Source organism: Helianthus annuus, chromosome 6 (genome assembly GCF_002127325.2).
Source record: "Helianthus annuus cultivar XRQ/B chromosome 6, HanXRQr2.0-SUNRISE, whole genome shotgun sequence".
Lineage (NCBI taxonomy): Eukaryota > Viridiplantae > Streptophyta > Magnoliopsida > Asterales > Asteraceae > Helianthus > Helianthus annuus.
Window position 1 is genome coordinate 126,829,720 of NC_035438.2, and position 26,141 is coordinate 126,855,860.

The 26,141-nt window shown below is 38.5% G+C and overlaps 1 protein-coding gene across 2 annotated transcripts; it reads right to left on the reverse strand.

Annotated features, from left to right (window-relative positions):
- Positions 1-22,488: 22,488 nt before the first annotated feature.
- Positions 22,489-25,567, reverse strand: LOC110898255. 2 transcript variants are annotated; one of them, XM_022145017.2, is made up of 5 exons: positions 25,162-25,564; positions 24,975-25,036; positions 23,999-24,038; positions 23,026-23,313; positions 22,489-22,925 (listed from the first exon to the last, which is right to left on the reverse strand). In XM_022145017.2, the coding sequence occupies exons 1-5, from the start codon at positions 25,360-25,362 to the stop codon at positions 22,653-22,655; spliced, it is 864 nt and encodes a 287-aa protein (XP_022000709.1). In that variant the 5' UTR covers positions 25,363-25,564; the 3' UTR covers positions 22,489-22,652. The 2 variants fall into 2 exon arrangements, with proteins under 2 accessions (XP_022000709.1, XP_022000710.1); XM_022145018.2 differs by lacking the exon at positions 23,026-23,313 and having other exon boundaries at positions 25,162-25,567.
- Between the last annotated feature and the right edge of the window lie 574 nt (positions 25,568-26,141).

Sequence of the window (26,141 nt, forward strand, 5' to 3'; positions counted from 1 at the left end):
TTTCATTTTAGTATGTCGGCTTTGTTAAACCATATTACACGAGTCTCCATACTCGTTTGGTTTTCGAACCCGCGTACTGTCCGATCCTTCCGATTTGGTCCGGTATATTAACATAAGCTACCTATTAGGTGCCGTTGATATTCCGTGATCTTTAGCATTATCTGGTTGATATACAAGGAACTCAAAGCAATCTCAGGTGAGTACATAGAACACCATCTTTTACTGCTTTTCCAAACTGTTTTGGGGTGAAACACATGTGCCTATCTGTTACTTTCATGCTTTCCATGTTTTCACATCGTATATCTGCTATGCTCATTAGTACATTATAGTACATGATTTCATTACATTTTATGCTATGTATGCCCATTGTGTGCGTACTTAGAACATTGATTTACATTACATTTCTGTTGCATATGTTTACTCAGCATATGGACACATCAATTTACATGAACATTTCTGTTGCATATGTTTACTCAGCATATGGACACATCGATTTACATTACATTTCTGTTGCATATGTTTACTCAGCATATGGACACATCGATTTACATGAACATTTCTGTTGCATATGTTTACTCAGCATATGGACACATCGATTTACATGAACATTTCTGTTGCATATGTTTACTCAGCATATGGACACATTGATTTACATAAACATTTTTGCTTTGTATGTTTACTTAGCATACTTAGTACAATTGTTTACATCACATGCCTTCATTTTGTTATGACATTTGGTTTGTTTAACATGGGACAATACATTCATTAACATTAGCTACGCTGTTCGTTAGTAGGTAGTGGTACCATAGGAATTGACAACTCCCATTCCTGAAGTCCTGGGTTTGATAGGACTGGAAGGAATGACCGAATTCGATATACATAACTTAGATGAACCTTTAATTTGTTTAAGGGTTTATCGCCGCAGTCTCAAGGCTTGGATGTATGCATAGTTTACAATACCACATAAATGTTAATATCAATAGAGCATGCATTTTTTTCCACAGAACATAACGTTGATTTAAACCACGTGTTACTTCAACGACTTGTTTTGTGCATTTTACATATGGTTTAAGTTGATACATTTCGCTTACCATACATGATACATTTTGGGATGCACATTACATGATTTACATTGAACATAAACACGTTGACATTGACATACACATTTGGTGGTTTACATTTGAACATAAACATTTGACATGGTTTACACAATAACACTTGACATTTGGTTTACACATGAACAATTTACATGGTGGATTGGTTTGGGTAAATGATTTAAGTAACGTGGCGTATGTAATATGATACAAACATGGTGGATACGCCGCTGGTACTTCCTATATATAAATGTTTGTATAATATTACATATCGTGGCGTTATCTAAGTCATTTTCAGTTTAGACACATTACATTTTACATAAATAACATATTCTTCACAAGACATTATTTTCACAAATAACTTATCTTATTCAACTCATTTTACTTGGTTATTCGTTTAACCTTGCACTTATCTATACATATCATTTGATGTTATCGTTTTTCAAATGGTTTTCAAAGCAAGACAAATTACAAGGTTCATGACTGACTGTTATTAAACATTCTTTAAACTCAAGTCATGAATCCCATTTTCACAAAACCTATGTATCTCACAGGCATTTTTATGCTGACGTACCTACTTTCACATGTGTTTTCAGGAGCTGTTCCATAGGACGATGAACACGACACTAGGGCGGACCTGTGCCTTAGAGACTAAAAACTGAAGATAGAACTAGAATAACTGTGTTTTGGATTCTGTACTTCCTTTTTAGACAATGTAACACCCTTGTTTAATAAATAAAATGTAACTTTAATTTCCATGGTTGTATAACAATTAATTCTGTCCACAACACTCCCCGGCGTTTCCGCCGCGGTTGCATGTTATACGCGGCCGGGGTGTGACACCAACAGTTTTGAGAAAGAAGCCCGTTTGTAGACTTGACCGTTTGAATGTCAAATAGTTAGAAAGTAGATGTCCGTTTGATTAGTGTCCGTTTGAACTTGTAACCGTTTGAGGAGTTTCAAACGGATAGGTCGTGTAGTATAAATAGGATTCAAACGAGTTCATTTGTAACGGTCAGGAAAAGTGATACCGAAGTGCTGCCGGTATTTCCTCTCACTGTAAACACTGTTATTTGAATGTACAAGAGGATTAAAGTGTATTTTCAAGCTGTTTCGTTTCTTAGTTTCCGCCTCTGAAACGTACGAGAGCTCTTCCGAACGACTCATTCGGGTCGAAATCGATCCTACAAGTGGTATCAGAGCTCAGGACGAGGAGTTCTTGGCATATTCAGCTTGAAAATCTGATTTTCTACACCTTCTTTCATAAAATTGATAAATTTTACGGTTAAAATCGGCTCAAAGTTTCACACTGTGTTCGGATTTGTCAATTAACAAAGCCTTAAAAGTTTCAGACTGAAAATCGAACTAAAACTTGATAGAAATATGGTTTCCGTTTGAAATTGTTCGATAATTGCTGATGTCATAGGTCATTCCCGTCTGAATTTGACGCTTATCGTTTGAAAATATGCATTCCGTTTGATGTATCGTTTGAAATTGACCGTTCCGTTTGAAATTTTTGGGTTCACTTGCAGCTGCAAACGCAGGAGGTATACCCTGCAGTCGTAACTCATCCTAGGATCTTTAGATCCTACGTTCCTAATCAACTCTTATGTTTAACCTCATTCTGTTCTTACACATTAGGTCAACACGTTCAGCAACCTGTGTGTACCTTCAAGAACTTCATGGATTGTCGTCCTAGCACGTTTAGTGGCACTGAAGGAGCGGTTGGACTCCTCCATTGGTTTGAAAAGCTCGAGTCTGTGTTCGAGATGTGTGAATGCCCTGAGGCTCGCAGGGTGAAGTACGCCACTGGTACATTGATAAGAGCCGTCAACTGGGCTTGAGTCAAATTGATACGTCCGGCCATTGATCTTCACATCAAAGGCAACATAGGTGAGAGAGGTTCGCGAATAGTGCGATGACAGAAGAGTGTAAGCACATAGGTGTTCTCAAGCAATAACAAGTAGTGAGCAAGGTAATGTAAGCATACTACGAGCAAAGTTCTATGCAATGACCGTTTGAAACATAATTTTCATTTGAAAATGATTTAGCATTTCATGTGATACGTGTCTTAATCTGATCAAATGTCATCATTGGGTTTGAATAAAATCAGATTGCATGTGATATATATTAAATGATCAAGTGAATTGAATGTTGTCGGCTTCTTACATCAACACTGTTACAATATTGATAAGCATATATTTGGCCCAATCACAAAAAGAATCATTAAGTGAGGTGTCAGTACATTGGGAATAAGAGTTCATGTGGTTTATGTCGGTTTGCATGTGATTTTGGTTTGATCAATATTAAAGTCAAAACATTCAGATTAAAACATATTGTCGGCCACTCATTTTAGTGCAAATAAAATTCAAAAGTTATCAGCTCATATTCTTTTGGTTTCACGGCCCAATCAGAGATTAGCACTTGTGAGTTGTCAGTCCATTAAGATTGTTCGGCCCAATCAGTGTCACTACACATTAAATATTGTCGGTTGCATGTTTTGCATATTAAAGGGCCAATCAGTTTAGTTGAACTTTTATTGTTGTTGGGTAGTGTATTGGGCGGCCCTATCATATACAAGCAAGTTGTCGGCCATTAATTAAAGTGAAACAAGTTTACAAGTTCTTAAAAAATTGAATATTGGATGAAAGTTATGCAGCCCAATAGGTCTGATCTATTTGTCCACTTCATACTTTATAAACGATCCAATTAGCAATCAATGTGAATGTGGGTTTGAAAACCAATAATTGTTAAAGGACCAATCATTGTTGTCGGTTTGTTTGGATGTGTTGTTTGCATATCATTGATTAATGAATTGGACATGATAAATTGAATATTTCAAAGTATATAGATTTCGGATCATTGTGTTGTTATCAGCCCATCATTTATCTCGGTCCATGTCATATTACATTTCATTTAAACCCAGTGATTCTCGGCCCAAGTTTTCTCATTTAGCCCAAGTGATTCATAGCAATCGGCCCATATTGAGAGTTGGTGTATAGAGTTCATATTTTGTAATCCATTTCATTCCGATTAAGTTCTTGCATATTAGAACGAGTTCACAAATCTTCGACAACGAGTCTTAGTTTGATTTCATCAACTCACACTGTTACGTATTCAGTATGTTTAATCTGATTGTTTGTTCGTTTGCCGTATTCATCAGGTCATTTGAAAGTCAGTCAGTCTACACGAAAAAGGGTCAAGCTATTTGTATTTGATCCAAGTTATAGCTATCCGCACAGTTTGTCAATCCTCAATCTGCACAGAATAATCACCAGTTCGAGTACCATTTCGTTTCTATAAATTGATAAATCTTTAAACTGATTGTGTTTTGTTTGTGTGTTATCAGGTATTTTCCCGAAGTATCATCTGAGTTTTGAAACATGGCTGAAGAATTTTACAATGCGTTCGCAACACCGGTTGCCCCTGTAACAGCTGCTGAAGCGTTGTATAATGAGAATGAGACGGGAACTCATCAAAAACCACCGAAACTCATGTACATTGAAGATTTTCAAGGTTGAAGAACCGATTCGAGAATTGGGTTCAGGTTTACAGATTCGATGCATGGTGTTCATTGCTAAAAGATTATGAGAAACCAAAGAATGAACGTGGTTTGGAAAAGGGTTTCAATGATTTTACTGAAGCTGATAAGTTGAAGTACACTAGTGAGAAGATGATGATCAGCATCCTTCAGCAAGCAGTTAAAGAAGACATCTTTGTCTTACTTCAACATAACGGAACAGCAAGATCCATCTGGGAGGCTTTGATTCAGAAATTCAGAGGGAGTGCTGATATGATCAAAAACAAGAAGGCATTATTGAAGAAATCATTCGATATGTTTACAGCTTTCGATCATGAAACTACGAAACAAACCATTGATAGGTATTGTCATCTGGTATTGGAAATGGGTAGATTGGATATCAAGAAAGAGGATGATGAGTGGGTCGATAAGCTAGCTGAAGCTTTGCCACACACAAGTGGGGAACATATTTGATGGTTGTGAAACTTATGAGGAAGTCCGAAAGTATGAATTTGGCTCAGTTTATTCAGAAAATCGAAGAGCATGAGCTGGATATTCAAAAGACAGCTATCATGACAAATCCAAATGCAAAGTAAAACGTCAGTCTGTACTATCGAGGGAACAAGTTTGAGACCACTCCCAGTCAAAGTCCAAAGATTAGTACTGCATTCAGTGCTGATGGTTCTGCAAGTCCAAATGCAAGTACTACAACACAAAGTGGTGGATCTACTTCATCATTCTCAACCTTTGATCCAAACTGCAACACACCTAGCCCTCAAAAGCAAAATTCGAATAATCTGCAGTGCAATGTTACTCTAACTATTCAGAATGGTCAACATCTATCTCCTGAAGTGGCTAAGCAACACATGGCATCTCTTGTAGCCATGTTAGAGTCGTATGAAAGTCTGATTACCGGAAGGATTGGTAATCCGATGCTCACAAAGGAAGATTACGACCAAATCGATGCAGAAGAGCTTGAGTTGATGGATGTGAAGTGGTGCTTAGCTAGTGCCTGCAGGAGAGCTGAAAATTTTCAACAGATTACTGGCAGAGACGAGTTTCGAGGAATGGCTACCTCTCCACTTGGTTTTGACAAGTCAAAGGTTACCTGTTTTCGATGTAAAGGAAAAGGTCACTTTAAACGGGAATGTAAAAACCAAGAGTCAACTGGAAGTCAAGAAAAGAGCAATTATTATCAGAAATCAATCTTTCATCAAATCGATCAAAAACCTCAACAAAAGGAACCGCAAACTGCTCATGGGAGAATGATTGAAGAAGCCAATAGGAAAGCTTATTATGGGATAATAGACCAAAGTGATGAGGTTGTTGCACAGGGGTTTAGTTGGGATAAGTATATACCTAGTGGAACTAAACCAGATGTGGCATTAGTTACCAGGATTCTGGATCAAAATGAGGATTGTCAGAAAAGGATTCCGATATTTCCAGATCTTGGAAGTGATGTTGATACGGATGATGAGGAAGAGTATCTTAACAAATGTAGAAAAAGCATTGATCCTGACAGTTTTAATTTTTTCTATGCAGATAAAGTTAAGATGCTGAATCAGAAGAAGATTGCTCGATTGCAGAGAGAGCTAGAATCAGCAAAGCTACTCGCTGATGAAAAGGCGAAGACTGAAGCTGTAGAAACAAAAGATGAAGCAACTGCTGAGATTGCAATAGAGAAGATTGTTGAAGTAGAAAAAGTAGTGGAGAAAATTGTCGAAGTCGGGAAACTTGTGGAAGTTGAGAAAATAGTTGAAATTGAAAAGATTGTCGAAAAGATTGTCGAAAAGATTGTTGAGGTCGAGAAACTTGTTGAAGTTGAAAAGACTGTCGAAGTCGAAAAGATAGTTGAAAAGGTGGTTGAAGTCACAAAGCCTTGTGAGAAATGTTCAGAAGCTTGCAAAGTTTGTGAAGAAAAAGATAAAAAGATTGTTGATTTAGAGAAGATTAAGGAAGATTTACTGTCAGATGTGAAGTACGTGAAAGAGTCATACGATGTACTGAACAGGACAGTTGACAGTTTAAAAAGAACGAATGCAGAAATTGAAAAAGAAAATGACAAGATGAGTGCAACTTTGATGACAAAGCAAAGTGTCATTAATGATTATATCGAAGATTGTGCTAACTTGAAGAAGGAGTTGGAACTTGGGAAAATTGAGAGTGAAAGGATTAACCGATTACTTTTGAGTTATACTACTTGTGATTATCTGATTGATCGTGTTTATCCTACTGTCGCAGGTCTTGAAGCTTTCAAGAAGAAAGGAAAAGAAGAGGATACTGGTAAGAAACCAAGTGTCAAGTATAACAGATGTCCGACTCCTATCTTTGAGAGTTATTCCCCCAGGAAACCAAATGAGGAACGAGTAGACAAGGCTCTAAACATCAAATTAAAGTCTGAAATCACTGATGAATTACCAGACAATATTGATGTTACATTCACAGCGTCTGATGTCACACCCCCAAAATCCACCTGCGGAGTATCACCGCTTGGGAGCGTGACTGACCAGGATCAAGCCACCAATCATATCGAACATGTAGTTAATGACAAGTATAATAAATGTAAACCAATTATTCAATACGATTGATGTTCCAACAAAACATAATTTAAGTAGCGGAAGCGTAATAATGATATCCAATGTATGCAAATAGTTCAAGTGTTGTAAGTATAACTTAACACCCACGATCCAATCTCCACAACGACCTGCTCCTCCCTGTGCAAGCTCCATGTATCTAACAACCTGCAAGGCATGTAACAGAGGATCAACAAACTAGTTGAGCGAGTTCACAGTTTAACAGTTCAGTAATAGTATAGTGTGAGTAGTAGTATGTTCGTTCGTTATGTCGTGTATCGTAATAGTTTCCATCGCGGCCTCCCAGGCAGGTATGCGAAGATATTAGGGGGATGATCATCCCGTATATTCTAGACTAGGTTTATTTGTATCGCGGCCTACCAGGCAGGTGTGCGAAGAATGGTAAATTACAGTCCGCGGCCTTCCAAAGGCAGGTGTGCGAAGTCAGTCATAATATCGCGGCCAACCCTTGGCAGGTGTGCGAAGATCAGTTCAATAAGTGTTACTAGTCTAGTCGTAGTTCAATCAACGGAGTATGTACCATAGTTCATCAAATCACATCTCTACGTTCCAGTATAGATAAGCACCAGTAAATAATCAAATCCCATTCCCACCCTGGGAACCCCATGCCTTGGCTGTGTGAACTCACCTTGGTTTGCTCGGTATGTTATTGCTTCTAGGGTTTGCTAATCGTCTAAGTCCGTTACACACGACCTAGGATGTGTTGCACATGATACGATGTAAGTGTTTGCATCCAATTAGGGTTTGCAAGTCATTGATATTCAAGTAATTGTGTTCAGTGTGATTACGGTGTACAGGATGACATAAGATGGTTTGTTCACGTATAGCAGCACACAACATCATACGGATTCGTATACAGACATAAACAGTAGCATGAAGAATCATATAGTAAGCATACGGTGACAAGCAATGCCACATCGTGCCATATAGGGTTTTGAATTCGGTATTGCTAACGCCATATATGTAACTTAGTCTATCATACCCTCAACGAAAGTCATAACAAGTACTATTGTGGAGGATTTCAGACTTGTGCATGTATTTCGAGGAATCAGGCCCATATTGCAAGTCAACACATTCACTAAGTTCATCACAAGCAATCAACAAGTATATGAAACTCGGATAATGGGCTACCCCCTTACAAACTCGGATAGCCTATACTTGTTTCAAAATAAGTCGGACATTGCACAATCATTTAAATTCGGACCCTAGTGTTCTTGTATTAAACTCGGCCCATCACAAGACCAAGAAACTCGGACAATAAATCATCATTAAGGTCGGGCCTTTAACCTATTAACTCGGACCTCCTTTTAACATCATTAAACTCGGACCTTAAGTCCATTGATTAAACTCGGATCACCAAGGCCCAAACAAATGAAACTCGGACCATGGGGATCACTTAAACTCGGACATACATGGGGGTTAAACTCGGACCTAGGGTGTGTGTTCATTAAATTTGGACCAAGCACCTACATTATGTTCGGACCATTGACATTAAAATAAACTCGGACCAAACAAGTAAACTCGGACCAGGACTCTTCGATAAAACTCGGACCTGATCCACTATTTAAACTCGGACATGCGTGTTTCTTATTAAACTCGGGTAAGGAACATCAAGGTATACTCGGGCATAGGCTGCCCTATTAAACTCGGGTAGCATTCAAGTATTAAACTCAGGTAACATTCAAACATTAAACTCAGACATTAACATTCAAGCATTAAACTCGGGTAACATTCAAGTATTAAACTCAGACATTAACAATACGTTTCACAGGATCAAGAATATCAAATCAGTTACGTTCTATGTTATCAAAACCCTAATATCATACACAGTGACGGCAGAATCAAAATCAACTGATCGATGTCAAGCAACAGTAATCATCTCAAGAACAATCTATCAATTACGCAGTTAATCATCATCATAATCACAATTATCCATCATCAAACCAAAATCACAGAGTATAATATGAGGAACTAGGGTTTTCATGCACCAATCAATCAACAATTAATCACAAATAATGATCAAGCACTTACCTTGATTTGATTCTAGATGGATTGGTAATCAACTTGATGCAAAACAACTTGTGAATACAAGAACGATAAGAAGATAGTTGTAGAGAGGATTAGAGGAGGTGAAAGTACGTGTTTTGGTTTCTTGTGATGATTAGGGAATGATTAGTGAAAGAGATTAGGGTTTTAAGTTGTTAAAGTTTCACTATTCGCACAAAACACCCCAAGGAATTATTTATCACATATTTCATGCATAAGATATTCAATTTACAGTTTCACCACCACCTTTAAGTATTTGACAAATCATTCACTAGCAATACTTAACCACGCATACTCACACAATACAATTCATCGTATTTAAAACGCGCACAATTTCGTAGCAATTTATTTGTGCAATCAATCAACTAAGTAATACAAGAACGTGCAATAAATGCGAAACAGAAGTCTTGGAAATTCGAGTTGTCACATTATCCCCAACTTAAAAGAAATTTCGTCCCGAAATTTGGTACGCACTCACTGAGGAAGCTAGGTAAGTTATATCGTTCACTGGTTTTCCTGGGGTGTCACATCATCCCCCCGTTGATTTGGAATTTCGTCCCGAAATTCAGTAGTAGTAGCTTCAGCCTCAGTAGTGGTTGCATTGGTTTCGAGTAACTGGGGGTACTTTTCTGTCATCTGATCTTCGCGTTCCCAGGTGTACTCTGGGCCACGTCGGGAGTTCAACGAACTCGAACAAGAGGGATTCTCTTGTGTTTGAGGACCTTACCATCCCGGTCCGTGATTTCAACTGGCTCCTCGACGAACTGCAACCGCTCGTCGATAGTGAGTTCCTAAAAAGGAACTGTGAGAGTCTCATCTGACAGGTACTTCCTCAGATTCGACACGCGAAATACATTGTGAACTGCACCGAGTTCAGCTGGTAGGTTCAGTCTGTAGGCTACTGGGCCTATTCTTTCAGTGATTTCGAACGGTCCAACGCACCGTTGATTGAATTTGCTTCGTTTACCAAATCGAACCACACCCTTCCAGGGTGAGACTTTTAATAACACCCGGTCCCCGACCTGAAATTCCAAAGGTTTGCTACGCTTGACCGCGTAGGCTTTCTGACGGTCACGAGCTGCCGCCATGCGTTGTCGTATCTGTGCAATCTTTTCTGTGGCGTCCACTAAAATCTCTGGACTCGTAGTCTGACTATCCCCCACCTCTGCCCAACAGAGAGGTGACCGGCATTTACGTCCATACAATGCCTCGAACGGAGCGGCTTGAATGCTGGTGTGATAACTGTTATTATGCGAAAACTCCACCAAGGGAGATGCTTTTCTCAGCCGTTGCCGAAATCAATAACACATGCTCGAAGCATGTCTTCAAGAGTCTAGATCGTTCGCTCAGACTGCCCATCCGTCTGAGGAAGATACGCTGTGCTCATGACTAATCGTGAGCCGAAGTATTTGCGCTTTGCTTGTCATAGCTCTGACGTGAATCGTGCATCCCGATCCGAAATGATGGAGGTGGGCACCCCGTGCCTCGAAACAACTTCTTTAAGATAGATGTCTGCGAGAGTGGAGAACTTATCCGTTTCCTTTATAGCCAGGAAGTGTGCAGACTTGGTGAGTCGATCCACGATCACCCATATAGTATCATTCCCACGCTGGGATCTAGGTAAGCCTGTAACAAAGTCCATGGAAATCTCTTCCCATTTCCATTGAGGTATCTTAGGCTGCTAAAGTAGGCCTGAGGGTTTCTGGTACTCTGTCTTGACTCTCGCACAAGTCGAATATTTGCCGACGTAAGTTGCAATGCGGGCCTCCATGCTAGGCCACCAATATGTAGTTCTGATATCGGGGTACAGTTTATCCGAACCTGGATGTACCGAGTAGCGAGACTTATGAGTTTCATCCATCACAAGTTCTCGTAAGCCGCCATATAGCGGGACCCAATTACGTCCTGTCACCCAGTAGGCGTCGTCTTCCTTTTGTTCTAATCGTTGCCTTGAATCGCGTAAGGCTTCAGCCATGACGTTTTCGGATTTCAATGCTTCAACCTGAGCATTTCGTATCTGTGCAGGAAGATCAGACTGAATAGTGAGCTACAGAGCTCGTACACACCTAGGTAAAGTGTCTTTTCGACTGAGGGCGTCGGCCACAACATTGTCCTTGCCTGGATGATGCTTGATGGCGCGTTCGTAGTCGTTCAGAAGTTCAACCCATCTCCGTTGACACATGTTCAAATCCTTTTGCTTAAGAATACGCTCGAGACTCCTGTGATCGGTGTAAATCGTGCATCTGGTACCGTACAGGTAGTGTCGCCATATCTTAAGCGTGAAAACAACAGCTCCCAGCTCTAAATCGTGCGTCGAGTAGTTCCGTTCATGAATTCTTGAGTTGCCACAAAGCGTAGGCGATAACTTTATCCTGTTGCATCAATACACACCCGAGACCCAACGGTAGGTGACACCATTTCTGTGTCAGCATAGTAAGCGGTTGCGCGATCTTCGAACAGTCTTTAATGAATCGTCTGAAATACCCCGCCAAGCCCAAGAATTGGCGTATTTCCGTCGGTGTACGCGGTGCAGGCCAGTTCCTGATCGAATCTATCTTGGATGGATCGCATCCCTGTTCACCACATGGCCTAAGGAGTGGACTTCACGTAGCCAGAAGTCGCATTTAGAAAACTTTGCGTACAATTGCTCCTTTCGAAGAAGTTCCAAGATAAGACGTAAGTGCTGCTCGTGCTCCTCCTGACTCTTGGAGTATATCAGAATGTCGTCGATGAAGACAATGACGAATTTGTCCAGGTAGGGTTTGCACACCCTGTTCATAAGGTCCATAAATACGGCAGGTGCGCTCAATAATATCAAACCATCCATCATACCAAACATAAAATATAAAAGGTAAAATAATTCATAAAACCCAATACGATTAACGTTCAAACCAAACTTTGTTTGTGTAGCAGAAACATAATAATGAAAACCCAAAATAAGTTATAAATTCAAATATCGTTCATTGCATCTCCTCGTCCTAACACGAAAGCTTGACCTCTTGCCTCGTTGCCATTGTGGTTGTTGTTTCCTCTGTTGTTGTTGTTGTTGTTGTTCCCGTTGCCCTGGTTATTGTGGTGGTTCTGATTCTGGTTCAACTGAGGACAATCGCGTTTGTAATGACCTTCTGCCCCACACTGGAAACATCCCCGGTTTCCACGCTGTGGTTGCTGCTGCTGGTTCTGTGGAGCTGGCGGTGGGAGTGGCTGGTTCTGATTTGCTGGCCGAGAGCTTCTACAATCCTTAGCCTCATGACCCATCTTGAGGCATCTTTGACATTGTTCCCTGCGACATCTTCCACTGTGGTGCTTGTTGCACTTATTACACAGTGGGTGAATTCCCCGATATCCACCCTGCCCCTGACTGCCAGATGATTGCTGACTCGAATTCTGGTAGTCATTTGTCTTGCGCTGCTGAGACTGAACAGTAACCGATCCCTTGCTGGAATCCCCCTCCCATTTCCTCTTGTTGTCACTGGGAGTAGCAGAAGTGGTGACAGCAGTAGTGGTAGCCTTGACACGTTTTGGCAGTTTGTTCTGATTCACTGCCTGATCTGTAATACGGTGAGCGAGACGCTGGATTTCCTGGATGTTGTTGAGGTTAGCCGAGGTAACGTGGCTCTGTATTTCTGGTGCCAAACCTTTGAGATACAACTCAATTCGCTTGTATGGAGGGTCCACCATAGTTGGACATAGCACAGCCAACTCATTTGATCTCTTGGTGTAAGCTTCGATTTCCGAACCAACCATTTTCAAGTTATACAACTCGTCCTCCAACTTGTGAATGTCTTCTCTAGTGCAGTATTCCCTCTTGATCAGTTCTTTGAAATCATTCCAGGGTGTGGCGTTAGCAGCTGCCAACCCTAAGATCTGCACTTGTGCGTTCCACCAAGTGAGCGCAATCCCTTCAAGTGTGCCAGTAGCGAACTTCACCCTGCGAGCCTCAGGGCATTCACACATCTCGAAAACTGACTCGAGCTTTTCAAACCAGTGGAGGAGTCCAACTGCTCCCTCCGTGCCACTGAACGTGTTAGGATGACAATCCATGAAATTCTTGAAGGTGCACACAGGTTGTTGCTGAGCGGGTTGACCTATTGTGTACGAATAGGGCAAAGTTAAATACGAGCGTTAATGTAGGATCTAAAGACCCTAGTATGAGTCTATACTGCAGGATATACTACCTGCTTGAGCGGCTGCAACTGCCGCAGCAACGAGAGCCTCTAGCTGGGCTTGAGTCATGTTAATTCGTGCGGCCATTGATCTTCACATCAAAGGCAACATAAGTGAGAAAAGTTCGCGAATAGTGCGATGACAGAAGAGTGTAAGCACGTAAGTGTTCTCAAGCAATAACAAGTAGTGAGCAAAGTAATGTAAGCATACTACGAGCAAAGTTCTATGCAGTTCTAGCAAGCAGGTAACAAACATAAACCTTATTACCTAGGATGTCGAGTCTTGCACGTGGAGCGAAGCGTCGTTGTGGATCGTTGAGAGTACTGTTCTGGTTATAGTCTGGTTTTAATAAAAACGTTTTCCCCATATTAAAACCAAGTTCTCTATAACCAATGGCTCTGATACCAATCTGTCACACCCCCAAAATCCACCTGCGGAGTATCACCGCTTGGGAGCGTGACTGACCAGGATCAAGCCACCAATCATATCGAACATGTAGTTAATGACAAGTATAATAAATGTAAACCAATTATTCAATACGATTGATGTTCCAACAAAACATAATTTAAGTAGCGGAAGCGTAATAATGATATCCAATGTATGCAAATAGTTCAAGTGTTGTAAGTATAACTTAACACCCACGATCCAATCTCCACAACGACCTGCTCCTCCCTGTGCAAGCTCCATGTATCTAACAACCTGCAAGGCATGTAACAGAGGATCAACAAACTAGTTGAGCGAGTTCACAGTTTAACAGTTCAGTAATAGTATAGTGTGAGTAGTAGTATGTTCGTTCGTTATGTCGTGTATCGTAATAGTTTCCATCGCGGCCTCCCAGGCAGGTATGCGAAGATATTAGGGGGATGATCATCCCGTATATTCTAGACTAGGTTTATTTGTATCGCGGCCTACCAGGCAGGTGTGCGAAGAATGGTAAATTACAGTCCGCGGCCTTCCAAAGGCAGGTGTGCGAAGTCAGTCATAATATCGCGGCCAACCCTTGGCAGGTGTGCGAAGATCAGTTCAATAAGTGTTACTAGTCTAGTCGTAGTTCAATCAACGGAGTATGTACCATAGTTCATCAAATCACATCTCTACGTTCCAGTATAGATAAGCACCAGTAAATAATCAAATCCCATTCCCACCCTGGGAACCCCATGCCTTGGCTGTGTGAACTCACCTTGGTTTGCTCGGTATGTTATTGCTTCTAGGGTTTGCTAATCGTCTAAGTCCGTTACACACGACCTAGGATGTGTTGCACATGATACGATGTAAGTGTTTGCATCCAATTAGGGTTTGCAAGTCATTGATATTCAAGTAATTGTGTTCAGTGTGATTACGGTGTACAGGATGACATAAGATGGTTTGTTCACGTATAGCAGCACACAACATCATACGGATTCGTATACAGACATAAACAGTAGCATGAAGAATCATATAGTAAGCATACGGTGACAAGCAATGCCACATCGTGCCATATAGGGTTTTGAATTCGGTATTGCTAACGCCATATATGTAACTTAGTCTATCATACCCTCAACGAAAGTCATAACAAGTACTATTGTGGAGGATTTCAGACTTGTGCATGTATTTCGAGGAATCAGGCCCATATTGCAAGTCAACACATTCACTAAGTTCATCACAAGCAATCAACAAGTATATGAAACTCGGATAATGGGCTACCCCCTTACAAACTCGGATAGCCTATACTTGTTTCAAAATAAGTCGGACATTGCACAATCATTTAAATTCGGACCCTAGTGTTCTTGTATTAAACTCGGCCCATCACAAGACCAAGAAACTCGGACAATAAATCATCATTAAGGTCGGGCCTTTAACCTATTAACTCGGACCTCCTTTTAACATCATTAAACTCGGACCTTAAGTCCATTGATTAAACTCGGATCACCAAGGCCCAAACAAATGAAACTCGGACCATGGGGATCACTTAAACTCGGACATACATGGGGGTTAAACTCGGACCTAGGGTGTGTGTTCATTAAATTCGGACCAAGCACCTACATTATGTTCGGACCATTGACATTAAAATAAACTCGGACCAAACAAGTAAACTCGGACCAGGACTCTTCGATAAAACTCGGACCTGATCCACTATTTAAACTCGGACATGCGTGTTTCTTATTAAACTCGGGTAAGGAACATCAAGGTATACTCGGGCATAGGCTGCCCTATTAAACTCGGGTAGCATTCAAGTATTAAACTCAGGTAACATTCAAACATTAAACTCAGACATTAACATTCAAGCATTAAACTCGGGTAGCATTCAAGTATTAAACTCAGACATTAACAATACGTTTCACAGGATCAAGAATATCAAATCAGTTACGTTCTATGTTATCAAAACCCTAATATCATACACAGTGACGGCAGAATCAAAATCAACTGATCGATGTCAAGCAACAGTAATCATCTCAAGAACAATCTATCAATTACGCAGTTAATCATCATCATAATCACAATTATCCATCATCAAACCAAAATCACAGAGTATAATATGAGGAACTAGGGTTTTCATGCACCAATCAATCAACAATTAATCACAAATAATGATCAAGCACTTACCTTGATTTGATTCTAGATGGATTGGTAATCAACTTGATGCAAAACAACTTGTGAATCCAAGAACGATAAGAAGATAGTTGTAGAGAGGATTAGAGGAGGTGAAAGTACGTGTTTTGGTTTCTTGTGATGATTAGGGAATGATTAGTGAAAGAGATTAGGGTTTTAAGTTGTTAAAGTTTCACTATTCGCACAAAATACCCCAAGGAATTATTTATCACATATTTCATGCATAAGATATTCAATTTACAGTTTCACCACCACCTTTAAGTATTTGACAAATCATTCACTAGCAATACTTAACCATGCATACTCACACAATACAATTCATCGTATTTAAAACGCGCACAATTTCGTAGCAATTTATTTGTGCAATCAATCAACTAAGTAATATAAGAACGTGCAATAAATGCGAAACAGAAGTCTTGGAAATTCGAGTTGTCACATCTGACACTGATCATGAGTCTGAGTTAGTCAAAAGAGTTGTCGATCAGGTGTTGGATATGGATGAAGAGTCAAAGTCGGAGTCTAAGTCTGATAGTTCGAGTTCGTCTGAGAAAAGTCCGAGTTCGCCGGTTAAGAGGATGTACAATAAAGAATTTTTGTTATCAAAATCTAATTTGAATGACGAATCAATCAAAGTAGCATATACATTGAATGATTCAGACAAATTATATTCTGATGAGGAATTCCCAATAAGAAGTGTTAAAACTGAAATGATCAAAAAGGTTTTCAAATTAACAGAAATTAATATTTCTGAAATAAAAGATTTAAATCTTTCTGCAAAACCTAAACCTTACACTTCAAGGATTCAACAAAGAGTTAATAAGAAAATGGGTTATGGTTGTGGTTATAGTTTCCAAAAGAAACCAAACCATAATGGTAATCTCAAAAAGAAAGGTCTTGGTTTTAATTTTTCAGAAAATTATAAAAATCAGAAAACTTATAAACCAAAAACAAAATTTGTTTCAGGTGGGAGTTCTGAAGATGAGCAGAAGAAACCTTTCTGGAAACAGTCGAATCAAGAGTTTCTTGCTGAAGTGAAGAAGAATGTGAGAAAATCTGCTCAAAGAGTTGACAGAAGAACCTGTTTCAAATGCCAGGAAGTTGGACACATAGCTTGGAATTGCCCTAAGACCAACTACCAAAAACAGGGAGTTTCTTCTAACTCTGTTTTGAGAAAAACTTGTGTTGATAAGAAAGAACAATCTGTAAAAATTGTTAAAAAGTTTGAAAATTCTACTTCTGAGGAAGGAGAAAGTTCAAAAAGGTTTTACAAAAGAAGAGGTGATTTAAGTAAACAAAAATGGGTTGTTAAATCTGAGAGTAATTCTGACAATGAATCTGATTCCATAAAATCAGAGGAGTCATTGGTTGATAAAAGGAGTGTGAATTCCGTTCCAGTGGTGAACGATGAGAATTTTCCGTCATCGTCAAAAGAAAATTTGATGAAGAAAGTTGGAAAGGTAGAGATCTCAAATCAATTCTTCGCTGATAAAGGAGAATTTGATGTTGAGAAGGCTTTCAACGGGAAAGTCAAACATATTTTTGGCAAGATGGTTGATAAGAAGGTAAAGGGTGCTAAAGAATTTTACAAATCAAAATGTTGGTGGGACAGATGTGTTCCAAAGTCACCCAAGGCTGGTGAGGCTTGGGTGGACATTATGTTTGAATAAAACACCGGACTTGCCGGAGATCCCAAGTTGGTAATCGTGGATCAGGAATCGGCATCTTTCATGTTTAATTAGGATGATTTGAAAGTGTTTGAAATTGTTAAAATTTTTACAAGAATAAAGGACTATGTCGGAGATCCCAAGTTGGTAATCGTGGATCAGGAATCGGCATCTTTCATGTTTAATTAGGATGATTTGAAAGTGTTTGAAATTGTTAAAATTTTTACAAGAATAAAGGACTATGCTGGAGCTTCCAGGTTGGTAAGCGAGAAGCAGGTATCGGCATCCTTCTTCAGGAATTTACTACGGTAATGTCAATCATGCAAACGGTAAAAAAGGTTTGTTTATGTTTGTTTACAAGTGGTTAGAAGTTGTGATTGTGCATAACTTGTGCATATGGTAAATCAAGTACATTAATTTGTACTTGCATTTTCCTACAAGTGATTGAGAGACAAGATGATGAACCACATCCCCGAACTTAGTATTGATATACTTACAAGTGGTAAAATCAACCAAACTTATTTTCCGGAAAAATCATTTTGATTAAAACAAACTTAAGTGTTTTGAAATCTAAATGAGAAAATAGTTTGTTGATAGGGGGAGTTCTGATTGATTATGCCAAGTGAATGGCGAATTGATGCAATTTGATATCGGTTGTCATATTTCTGTACAGTTTGTTTTCAATTTTGGTTAATGTGTTTGCATTTTAGGGGGAGTAGAAAATTTTAGAAAATCCAAAAACATTAGAAAATTTGAAAAAGACAAAAACATGATAAAATCCAAAAATGAGTTTGTTGTGAAAAAGAGGAAATGATAGTACATCAGCGGACTATCACAACATGCTAAAGAATTGGAAAGTATAAATGTGATAAACAATCTTACTGTGGATGTGTCAGTAGATTTTTGCACATTTAGTAGATTGTGATGAGATATAAACTTAAAAATTTCAAACTTGCTTAATTCTGTGGGTAACAACTTCTTGGATATATAGGTAACCCCTAAATTCATGTTTGAAAGGTCCCTTATTCTGAGATACTAGGTCTTTATGCTCAGTGATATCTGGGGTATTATCCCGGGACTTCTGCTGTATGGAAGTACTGACCTAGTCCCCGGATAATACTTTCTGCAAATGCTTGAAAAAGCGCCGCCCTCAGCAAATCGATGAAACAATAAAATTGATAGTCATTGCTGTTGTAAAAAAGATCCTCTAAAAGGGACCCACCAAAAGTCGAGCCGTCATCTCTCTGCTGAACGGAAGTTCTGACCTGAGCTCTCACGGTTTCGCACCTAACCCCTTACAGATATCATCTGTGGTATACTCACCTGTAAGACTGAATATTGGGATCTGGATACGGGAGTATATTCAAGTAGTGGGACACACGGATAAGTTTTAGTTTCTAAGACATTAATATCGAATCTCGGATCAGTTGAACTTTGTGTGAAAATTTAAGTGGACCAGTATACTGACAATCTAGGTAAATTGTTTAGAACTTAAAATGAAATCAAGCTTAACGGTGTTGGTGATTTGTCTCATAAGCTGATATGATCCTCTTACACAAACTCACAAAAATAATGTTTGTAAATATTTCTTTACTGCATTTCATTTCTTTATCTTGAAAAATCCAAAAAGATTTTCAGCGTGTTTTAGCATAAATTTTTGAAAAAAAAATTCAAAAAGATTTTCGACAACTGATATTGAAAAGTTGACTTTCAAAATTCCGGGTGCTAAACATGATGAACAGATGGTTTGGGAGAGTGTGTTGTTTTGAAAATAAAAATGATATATCTTCAAGTGGTTCTTCAAAGATTAACATTGTAAAATCATTCTTTGATTGTATAATTTCTGCGAGTGATTCATTAGATGATGAGATTATTCTTACAAGTTATCATCAGGAAATTTATTGTGAGGTAGAGGATGTGCAGGTTTCTAAGAGATAGAGATCCAGGTTCCGATACCTGAAGACTTTGTAATTTCAACATGCCAGACTGCGATCCCAGCATATCGAAAGGGGGAGTCGGAAGACATCAGAGTAGAGATTGTTCGTGGGGAGTCTGTTAATGATGATGAAAAGAGAAGAGAAAGATTTGAGAATGCTTACACTGTGAGATATTTCAGAGAGTGTTCAGACTGATAAAGACCGAAGTCGTTGAAGACTCGACACTTAAGACTCGTCAACATCTGAGGGGGAGTCTGTTGGTGCAGTCATCTGTCGTCTTCGTCTTATGTCGAGTCTCGGGTTCGTTGCAGATCTGATCAGGCATGACATCACATGTGACATCACATAGGTGACATCACAAGTGACCTCACCCAGGTGACATCACAAGTGATGTCATGAAATAGGAAACTGAATGTTAGCCGAATGAAGACAAAAGTCAATTTGGTCCAATTAGAAGTGACCGTTTCAAGGCCCAATCAGGTGGTTCCGTTTGAAGGCCCAACAGTTTTGAGAAAGAAGCCCGTTTGTAGACTTGACCGTTTGAATGTCAAATAGTTAGAAAGTAGATGTCCGTTTGATTAGTGTCCGTTTGAACTTGTAACCGTTTGAGGAGTTTCAAACGGATAGGTCGTGTAGTATAAATAGGATTCAAACGAGTTCATTTGTAACGGTCAGGAAAAGTGATACCGAAGTGCTGCCGGTATTTCCTCTCACTGTAAACACTGTTATTTGAATGTACAAGAGGATTAAAGTGTATTTTCAAGCTGATTTCAAGTTCGTTTCTTAGTTTCCGCCTCTGAAACGTATGAGAGCTCTTCCGAACGACTCATTCAGGTCGAAATCGATCCTACATAAGTAAATCTTACACCCCCTCTATAGAATGGCTAATTTTAATAAAGGTTATGAATATGTTAAGCAAATGCTAGAAATACGAGGTTCCGACACGATTGATACAAGTCGGAACAAATATAAACGATAGAAACCATGGTTTATGGTAAATGGGGTGAAACGGTAATTTAGTCATAAAATGACTAAAAATTAATAACTTTTTGTTAAGATTACCTTACGGTGTAGTTAATAATGAGAAAAGGAGTAAAATGGAAATTTAGTCAAGTTTCGACTAAAATAGATTGAAGTTTAAAGAATACCCATGGCAGGGTCGAAATGGGTCAAATATGTACGAAAAGAATTTAAGAGAAAAGGATCTAGTGGTAAAAATCCGAAATGGATCAGATGGGTGAACTGGAAATTAAAACCATGTTTTTATTTTAATTTATGTAAATGTTTGGTTTTATAGCCCAAACGGATTACATGGTGATGATAACATCATTTGACAATATCGACTAATGTGGTTGTCAATTCGTATGTTAACAGGAGCGTATTCAATTTGGATAATTGCGACGCCACATAATATTGGTTAGTTAACACGAGGTATAGAACGGGTCTATATGTTGACTCGAGCCAGGTACACATTTAGATAGAATTATAGTTAAAAATGCAATGTTGGTCAAATACCTTAGCAAAAGGACCTTTGTCGTAAAAGAATGAAATAAATTGACGAAAACGCCCTTGATAGGTAAATCGGGACGTTTAGATACTAGTATTATGATTATGTAACTCTTAGACACATGTAAGAGTTGTAGGCATAAACCTTGTGGGTCAAATGCCTAAGCACGGGTCAATCACGTAAAATGACTATCCTAAGGGTAAAATTCAGGATAACGGTCCATCATGTTAAAATCCACCACAAAAATAGTTGTGGTGGAATATAAGAGGCTATTTAAAAATGAGAATACGAAGTGTAGAAAGAGAAGAGCGAGTTTGGTGCTTAAATGTACATACGTCACTCTAAACGGGTCAAAACGAGTATGTATGCAAAACGGGTTAAGGTTGCATAAGAAACCCGTAATTTGAACCTTGAAAGTTAGTAAACTGATATGACATGATGTCCACGGTATTTTAAAGGTAATAAACAAGTTTTTTTGATAAAATCACAAACGGGTCAAAAAGTGTCATAATTAAATTTCAAGCCTAGAGCTTGAAATCTTAAATTTTGAGAATTCAGATGTCGCCCGACTAAGTTATGGTCGTTTCCGTAAAAACTGGTATTGCTGAAAATGCAGGTCCCAGATGCAGACCTGCTGGAAAACGGTCTCCCCCGCGCCACGCGATGGGTAGCACTGATCTTGGCGTGACACGTGGGACCGCTCGCGGCCCGCGAACGATTTAACTGAGTTTGTCGCATGGCGCGACAGACTTATATTCAAAAATTTTATTTTGTTTTCATTTGTTTGATACTGGAACTTGTTTATACCCGTTTTAATGTTGTCAAAACTAGCATTTAAGTTGGTTTTGATGTTAGGTGATGTTGGGGATACTCCCGGATGGTGATCAAGCTCAACGAAGAACCGAACACGATCAAGATACAAGCTTCCGCATGTTGATCCGTCGTTATTTTTAAATCGACGAACTTATATAATATGTTGTTTTGTTTTAAATTTGTAAAGTTTTAATTAAACCCGTTTTTTTCATAAGTATATGAAATCGTAATTTCACATTTAAATTTTGTTATTAGTACTAAAACCCTTTTATAATAGTATGGGTGTTACAATTGATACAATGGTGGAGGTTAGTCGTGGATCAAGGAGTTGAACCATTTGTAAGTAGAGGTGGTGTGGTTGTGTTTGCTTGGAGAAGGTGGAACGATGTGGCTAGGGTGATGTTTACAGGGAACAAGCAGGCACTTAACTCTTGATATAATGATAAATAAACTCTATTGGACATTCAAACATTTTCTCCAAGGTAGCAAGCGTTGAACGCTATCACAGCTAGACATCATTATATATGTAACGAGATACATAAATATAATAGAAGAGATGAACATAATGACGAGGCATATTTCATTTATAATCTTATAAAAAGGCTTATACCAAGTTACAACTTTGTACTTCAAAGTGTTGTTATTCCTCTATAAGTATTCTTCCTTGCTATGGCTAGCCTTCTTTATATGTTTGACATATTATAAACTACTATCAATGCTTTCAATATGAGTTGATATAGTCGCCTCTATCCATTGACATGCCTTTCTTCTTATCTCCGTCGTCCACCAGATCCACTTTCACGCTGGCAGTTGAAGTAGACTGCGGCCACGGGAGACCCAAGATTGTAGAGCTCTGCAAAGTCTCTAGTGTTGAAGTTCTGGCGCCACCCTGGGGCGTACACAGTTTCTCGACCCAACTGCCGGAACAACACGAAAACCATTCGATGAATTCCCACTGATGGTCTTGGACTCTCGTAGCACACCACTTCTTGACCTATACTCAATTTACAATAATTGAAATAAGAGCTTTAATTTATAGATTTTGTATCTGCATAATATGACCAGGAAAGACAATATTTTAACTATTAGAATACCTGTCGAGTCAATGATCTATAGATCAAGTGGTGAAGGCTTGCATTTCTTTTGAGAGATGCAAGTTCCTCTATCACTTGGTGTAGAGTGAGGCCCTGGTGGGAAATGATAGGAAACCCAGGGAAACCTAGGTTGGATCCTTGAGCTAAGCGGGTTTTACCAGTAATTTCACCGTCGTGCCTACGGGCGGGTGGGTTACCGGGTTTTCCCCGTAATTGGTGGTGGACTCGGGTTACTCTCGGAGTACTCCGTTTGTCCAGTGGGTGCCCCGATAGTGCTTGGGATTGATTCTGTTGGCCGTTAAAAAAAAGAATACTTGTTGATGGAATAATAAATAAATAAATGCTTAAAATGTAGTCGGATCTTTCTTGGAAAACTTAACCCTAAATTTTGTGGGATAAAAATTCCAAGCAAATTTTTTTCCGACAAACAGTCTTTGTCGGGATCGAAAACATCTTTCTAACGAATTTCTGACCACAATCGTTGTCCATAATATATTAGTTTTTTGTAACTTTCCAACGAATTTCTGACTAAAATCTTCGTCGGTTATATATCAGTTTTCTAATAGTGTTTCATATAAACTTCATAGCATAATATACATTAGGTTTGGGAGGTGGAAAAAACTTTCATAGTTCTAGTTGATGGGGAAATAGAATTGCGATCATTCAAGATTAATTAAGAAACTTAAAATGATACTTATCAACTTGGATGTATGAATTGTGTATTTAGTTTTCTCTTTTAATTGCTTTTGGACATAAATGTTTCTTTGGTGACTTAGAACAGTAAATTCCTTTGTAAAATTCCAATCATGTCGATTGCATATGGGCATCCATGATGGCCAACTAACAAAAAAAATGCATACAAAGACTTTAAGAAGCAACTGAAAGTAAAACCTTAAGGAACGCATAATGGGTTTTGAAAAGAAAAGAAAAATTGCAAAACATTTAAATTAAAGTGTTAGAAAAAATTACTCACCAAAACGTGCTCCAGTGGTCGCGGGAATATGGTCACCAACCTATGTGATTTTCAGAGTTAGAAGAAAAAAAAGATTACACGGATTAGAATCAATATAAAACCATAACAAAACATTACACGGATCAGAATCAACCTAAAACCATCACTAGTTCTCTAGTAGTGACCAGGGGTATTTAATTACCACATTTGGTGGGTCCGGATGAGTTTTTTCTTCCAGATCTCAAGTTCGAGTCTGGGTGATAAGGGTTTCTCATTAAGGGGTTTAAATTGGGGTGTATTTTGATTATCCCAAGAATATTTTGCCTACAAAAGATTATATATTTAATGAAAAATCTCTTTCTAGGTTGTTTAAGACAGCAACATGGTATAAAAAGCTAGAAAGCAAAATTTGCATATAAGATAATAATCGACGAATAAATGGAAGAATGAAGCGTAAAATTGGTTTATGTGGTAAGTACTTGAAAGCCATGAAAGTACCTTATATGTCCCAAAACTTTTATTATTCTAAATTTAACCCCGATGGTTTGAATTTCTTTCATATTAGCTACTCAACATATAATTTCTTAAAAGATGCATTCTATTTGCCAGGTTTTACTAGAATCCCTAAGCATAAACATTTCAATTACAAAATCTCAAATATAAGGTCCTTTTAATAGCAACATGGTAAAAAAAAAAAAGGAAAACAAGCCAAAAAGAATAGAAAAGGTACAAATGAAAGAAAATAATTGATCAACGAGTTGAAGCAACGACCTTTTGAATCGAAACTTGCCTTTTTATTGTTTATGTGCTAAGACTTTTGTTTTTATGCTAAAAATAATTTAGATACGTAGCTTAAGCTTTTTGTTCTTTTCAATGTGGCCATGATTTCTAAAGAAGAATTCTAGTTTGCACAATTTCATTGAAATGGCAAAATCCGTTCTTAAATTTCCCAAATTTCTTTTGAAATGGATAAGTTATATTGTAATAAAAAACTTACCAATGCAAGTATTCTCTAAGGTTAGGGTCACTTGGACTGGGAGCATCAGGATCCACCATGACCTAAAACATCAATAATACAACTACAGTCAACTTAGTAGTTCTTCTAACGAGAGATCAATTTGAAAAGAGAGAATAAAATTCGTAAGAAAGAAGGAAACAAACAAAGGAAGGAAAAGCAAACGTACTAAAGTGTGAAAAGCTCGTAGGTCGTCACCTCCTATATCAACCCGAGGCTGGTTAATAACCTGAGAGGGTTTTAGTGTGCACCCGTTGCTAACTTCCCTATCGTTGTAAGAAATCGTAAGGTTAATCGACTTTGTGAAACTATCAAGAACATCTCCTATCACACGTCCAACGACCAACGAATCCCTCTCCCTCCTCGTCATATAAAATTAGGAGTTTTGTAATCTTTTATGACAGGAGTTGTTTCTTTCAAGTCTGTTGGTTTTTTTACATTATACTCTAGGTTTTGGTATGTATTTATAAGAGTTTTTGGTGTTCATAAACATTGCATATGGCAACGTACCCCGCACACAAGCATATTTTGTTTGAGATGTGATATTTCTAATTTGTCCTTGATTCCTATACGAAAGATATTCTAGTAGAGAAGGGAGGGTGATCACAACATATATATTCAATTCTAAAGGAGTTGAGTTACTACTGGTCTGAAATTTCTCCCAATGTGAAAAGTGAAATTTTGATAGGTATATGCTTCACTATCATTTATTCACATGTTATCGGATTGCGTTTATTAATCTTATCTCATCAAGAACTACTTTAAACAAGTCTAGCTAAAATTTCTTTCCTAAGATACATGGTGTGGTGGAACTAGGAAGGTCTTTTCCCTATTTTTAAGAAGTTGAGAGTTCAAATCTTGCAAGATACAAATATAAAATTGTTTAAAATTACGTGAATTTAGCGTTAGAAAAACTAAAATTTCTTACAAGGATAGAGAAGTTGTTTTAGGTAAATTATGGGTTTTTAGGTAATTGGTTGAGTGATCACTTGGAGACATAATATGATGGTAAGGCCATGTGTAATGGACATTATAGGGATATGAAAGAGTTTAATAACGCCTCCAGCATCATCCCCTTGACATTATAGGGGTATGAAGAGAGAGGTGCATTTCTAAAATAATGTCCAAAGAGGAGGAAAAAATGGTAAG

Excerpts from the sequence above, each read along its gene's own strand:
- LOC110898255 (XM_022145017.2), bottom strand. The coding sequence starts at position 25,362 with ATGACGAGGAGGGAGAGGGATTCGTTGGTCGTTGGACGTGTGATAGGA. Across the intron at positions 25,037-25,161 it reads TACGAGCTTTTCACACTTTA|GTCATGGTGGATCCTGATGC; the intron begins GTACGTTTGCTT and ends TTGATGTTTTAG. Across the intron at positions 24,039-24,974 it reads CTTAGAGAATACTTGCATTG|GTTGGTGACCATATTCCCGC; the intron begins GTAAGTTTTTTA and ends AAAATCACATAG.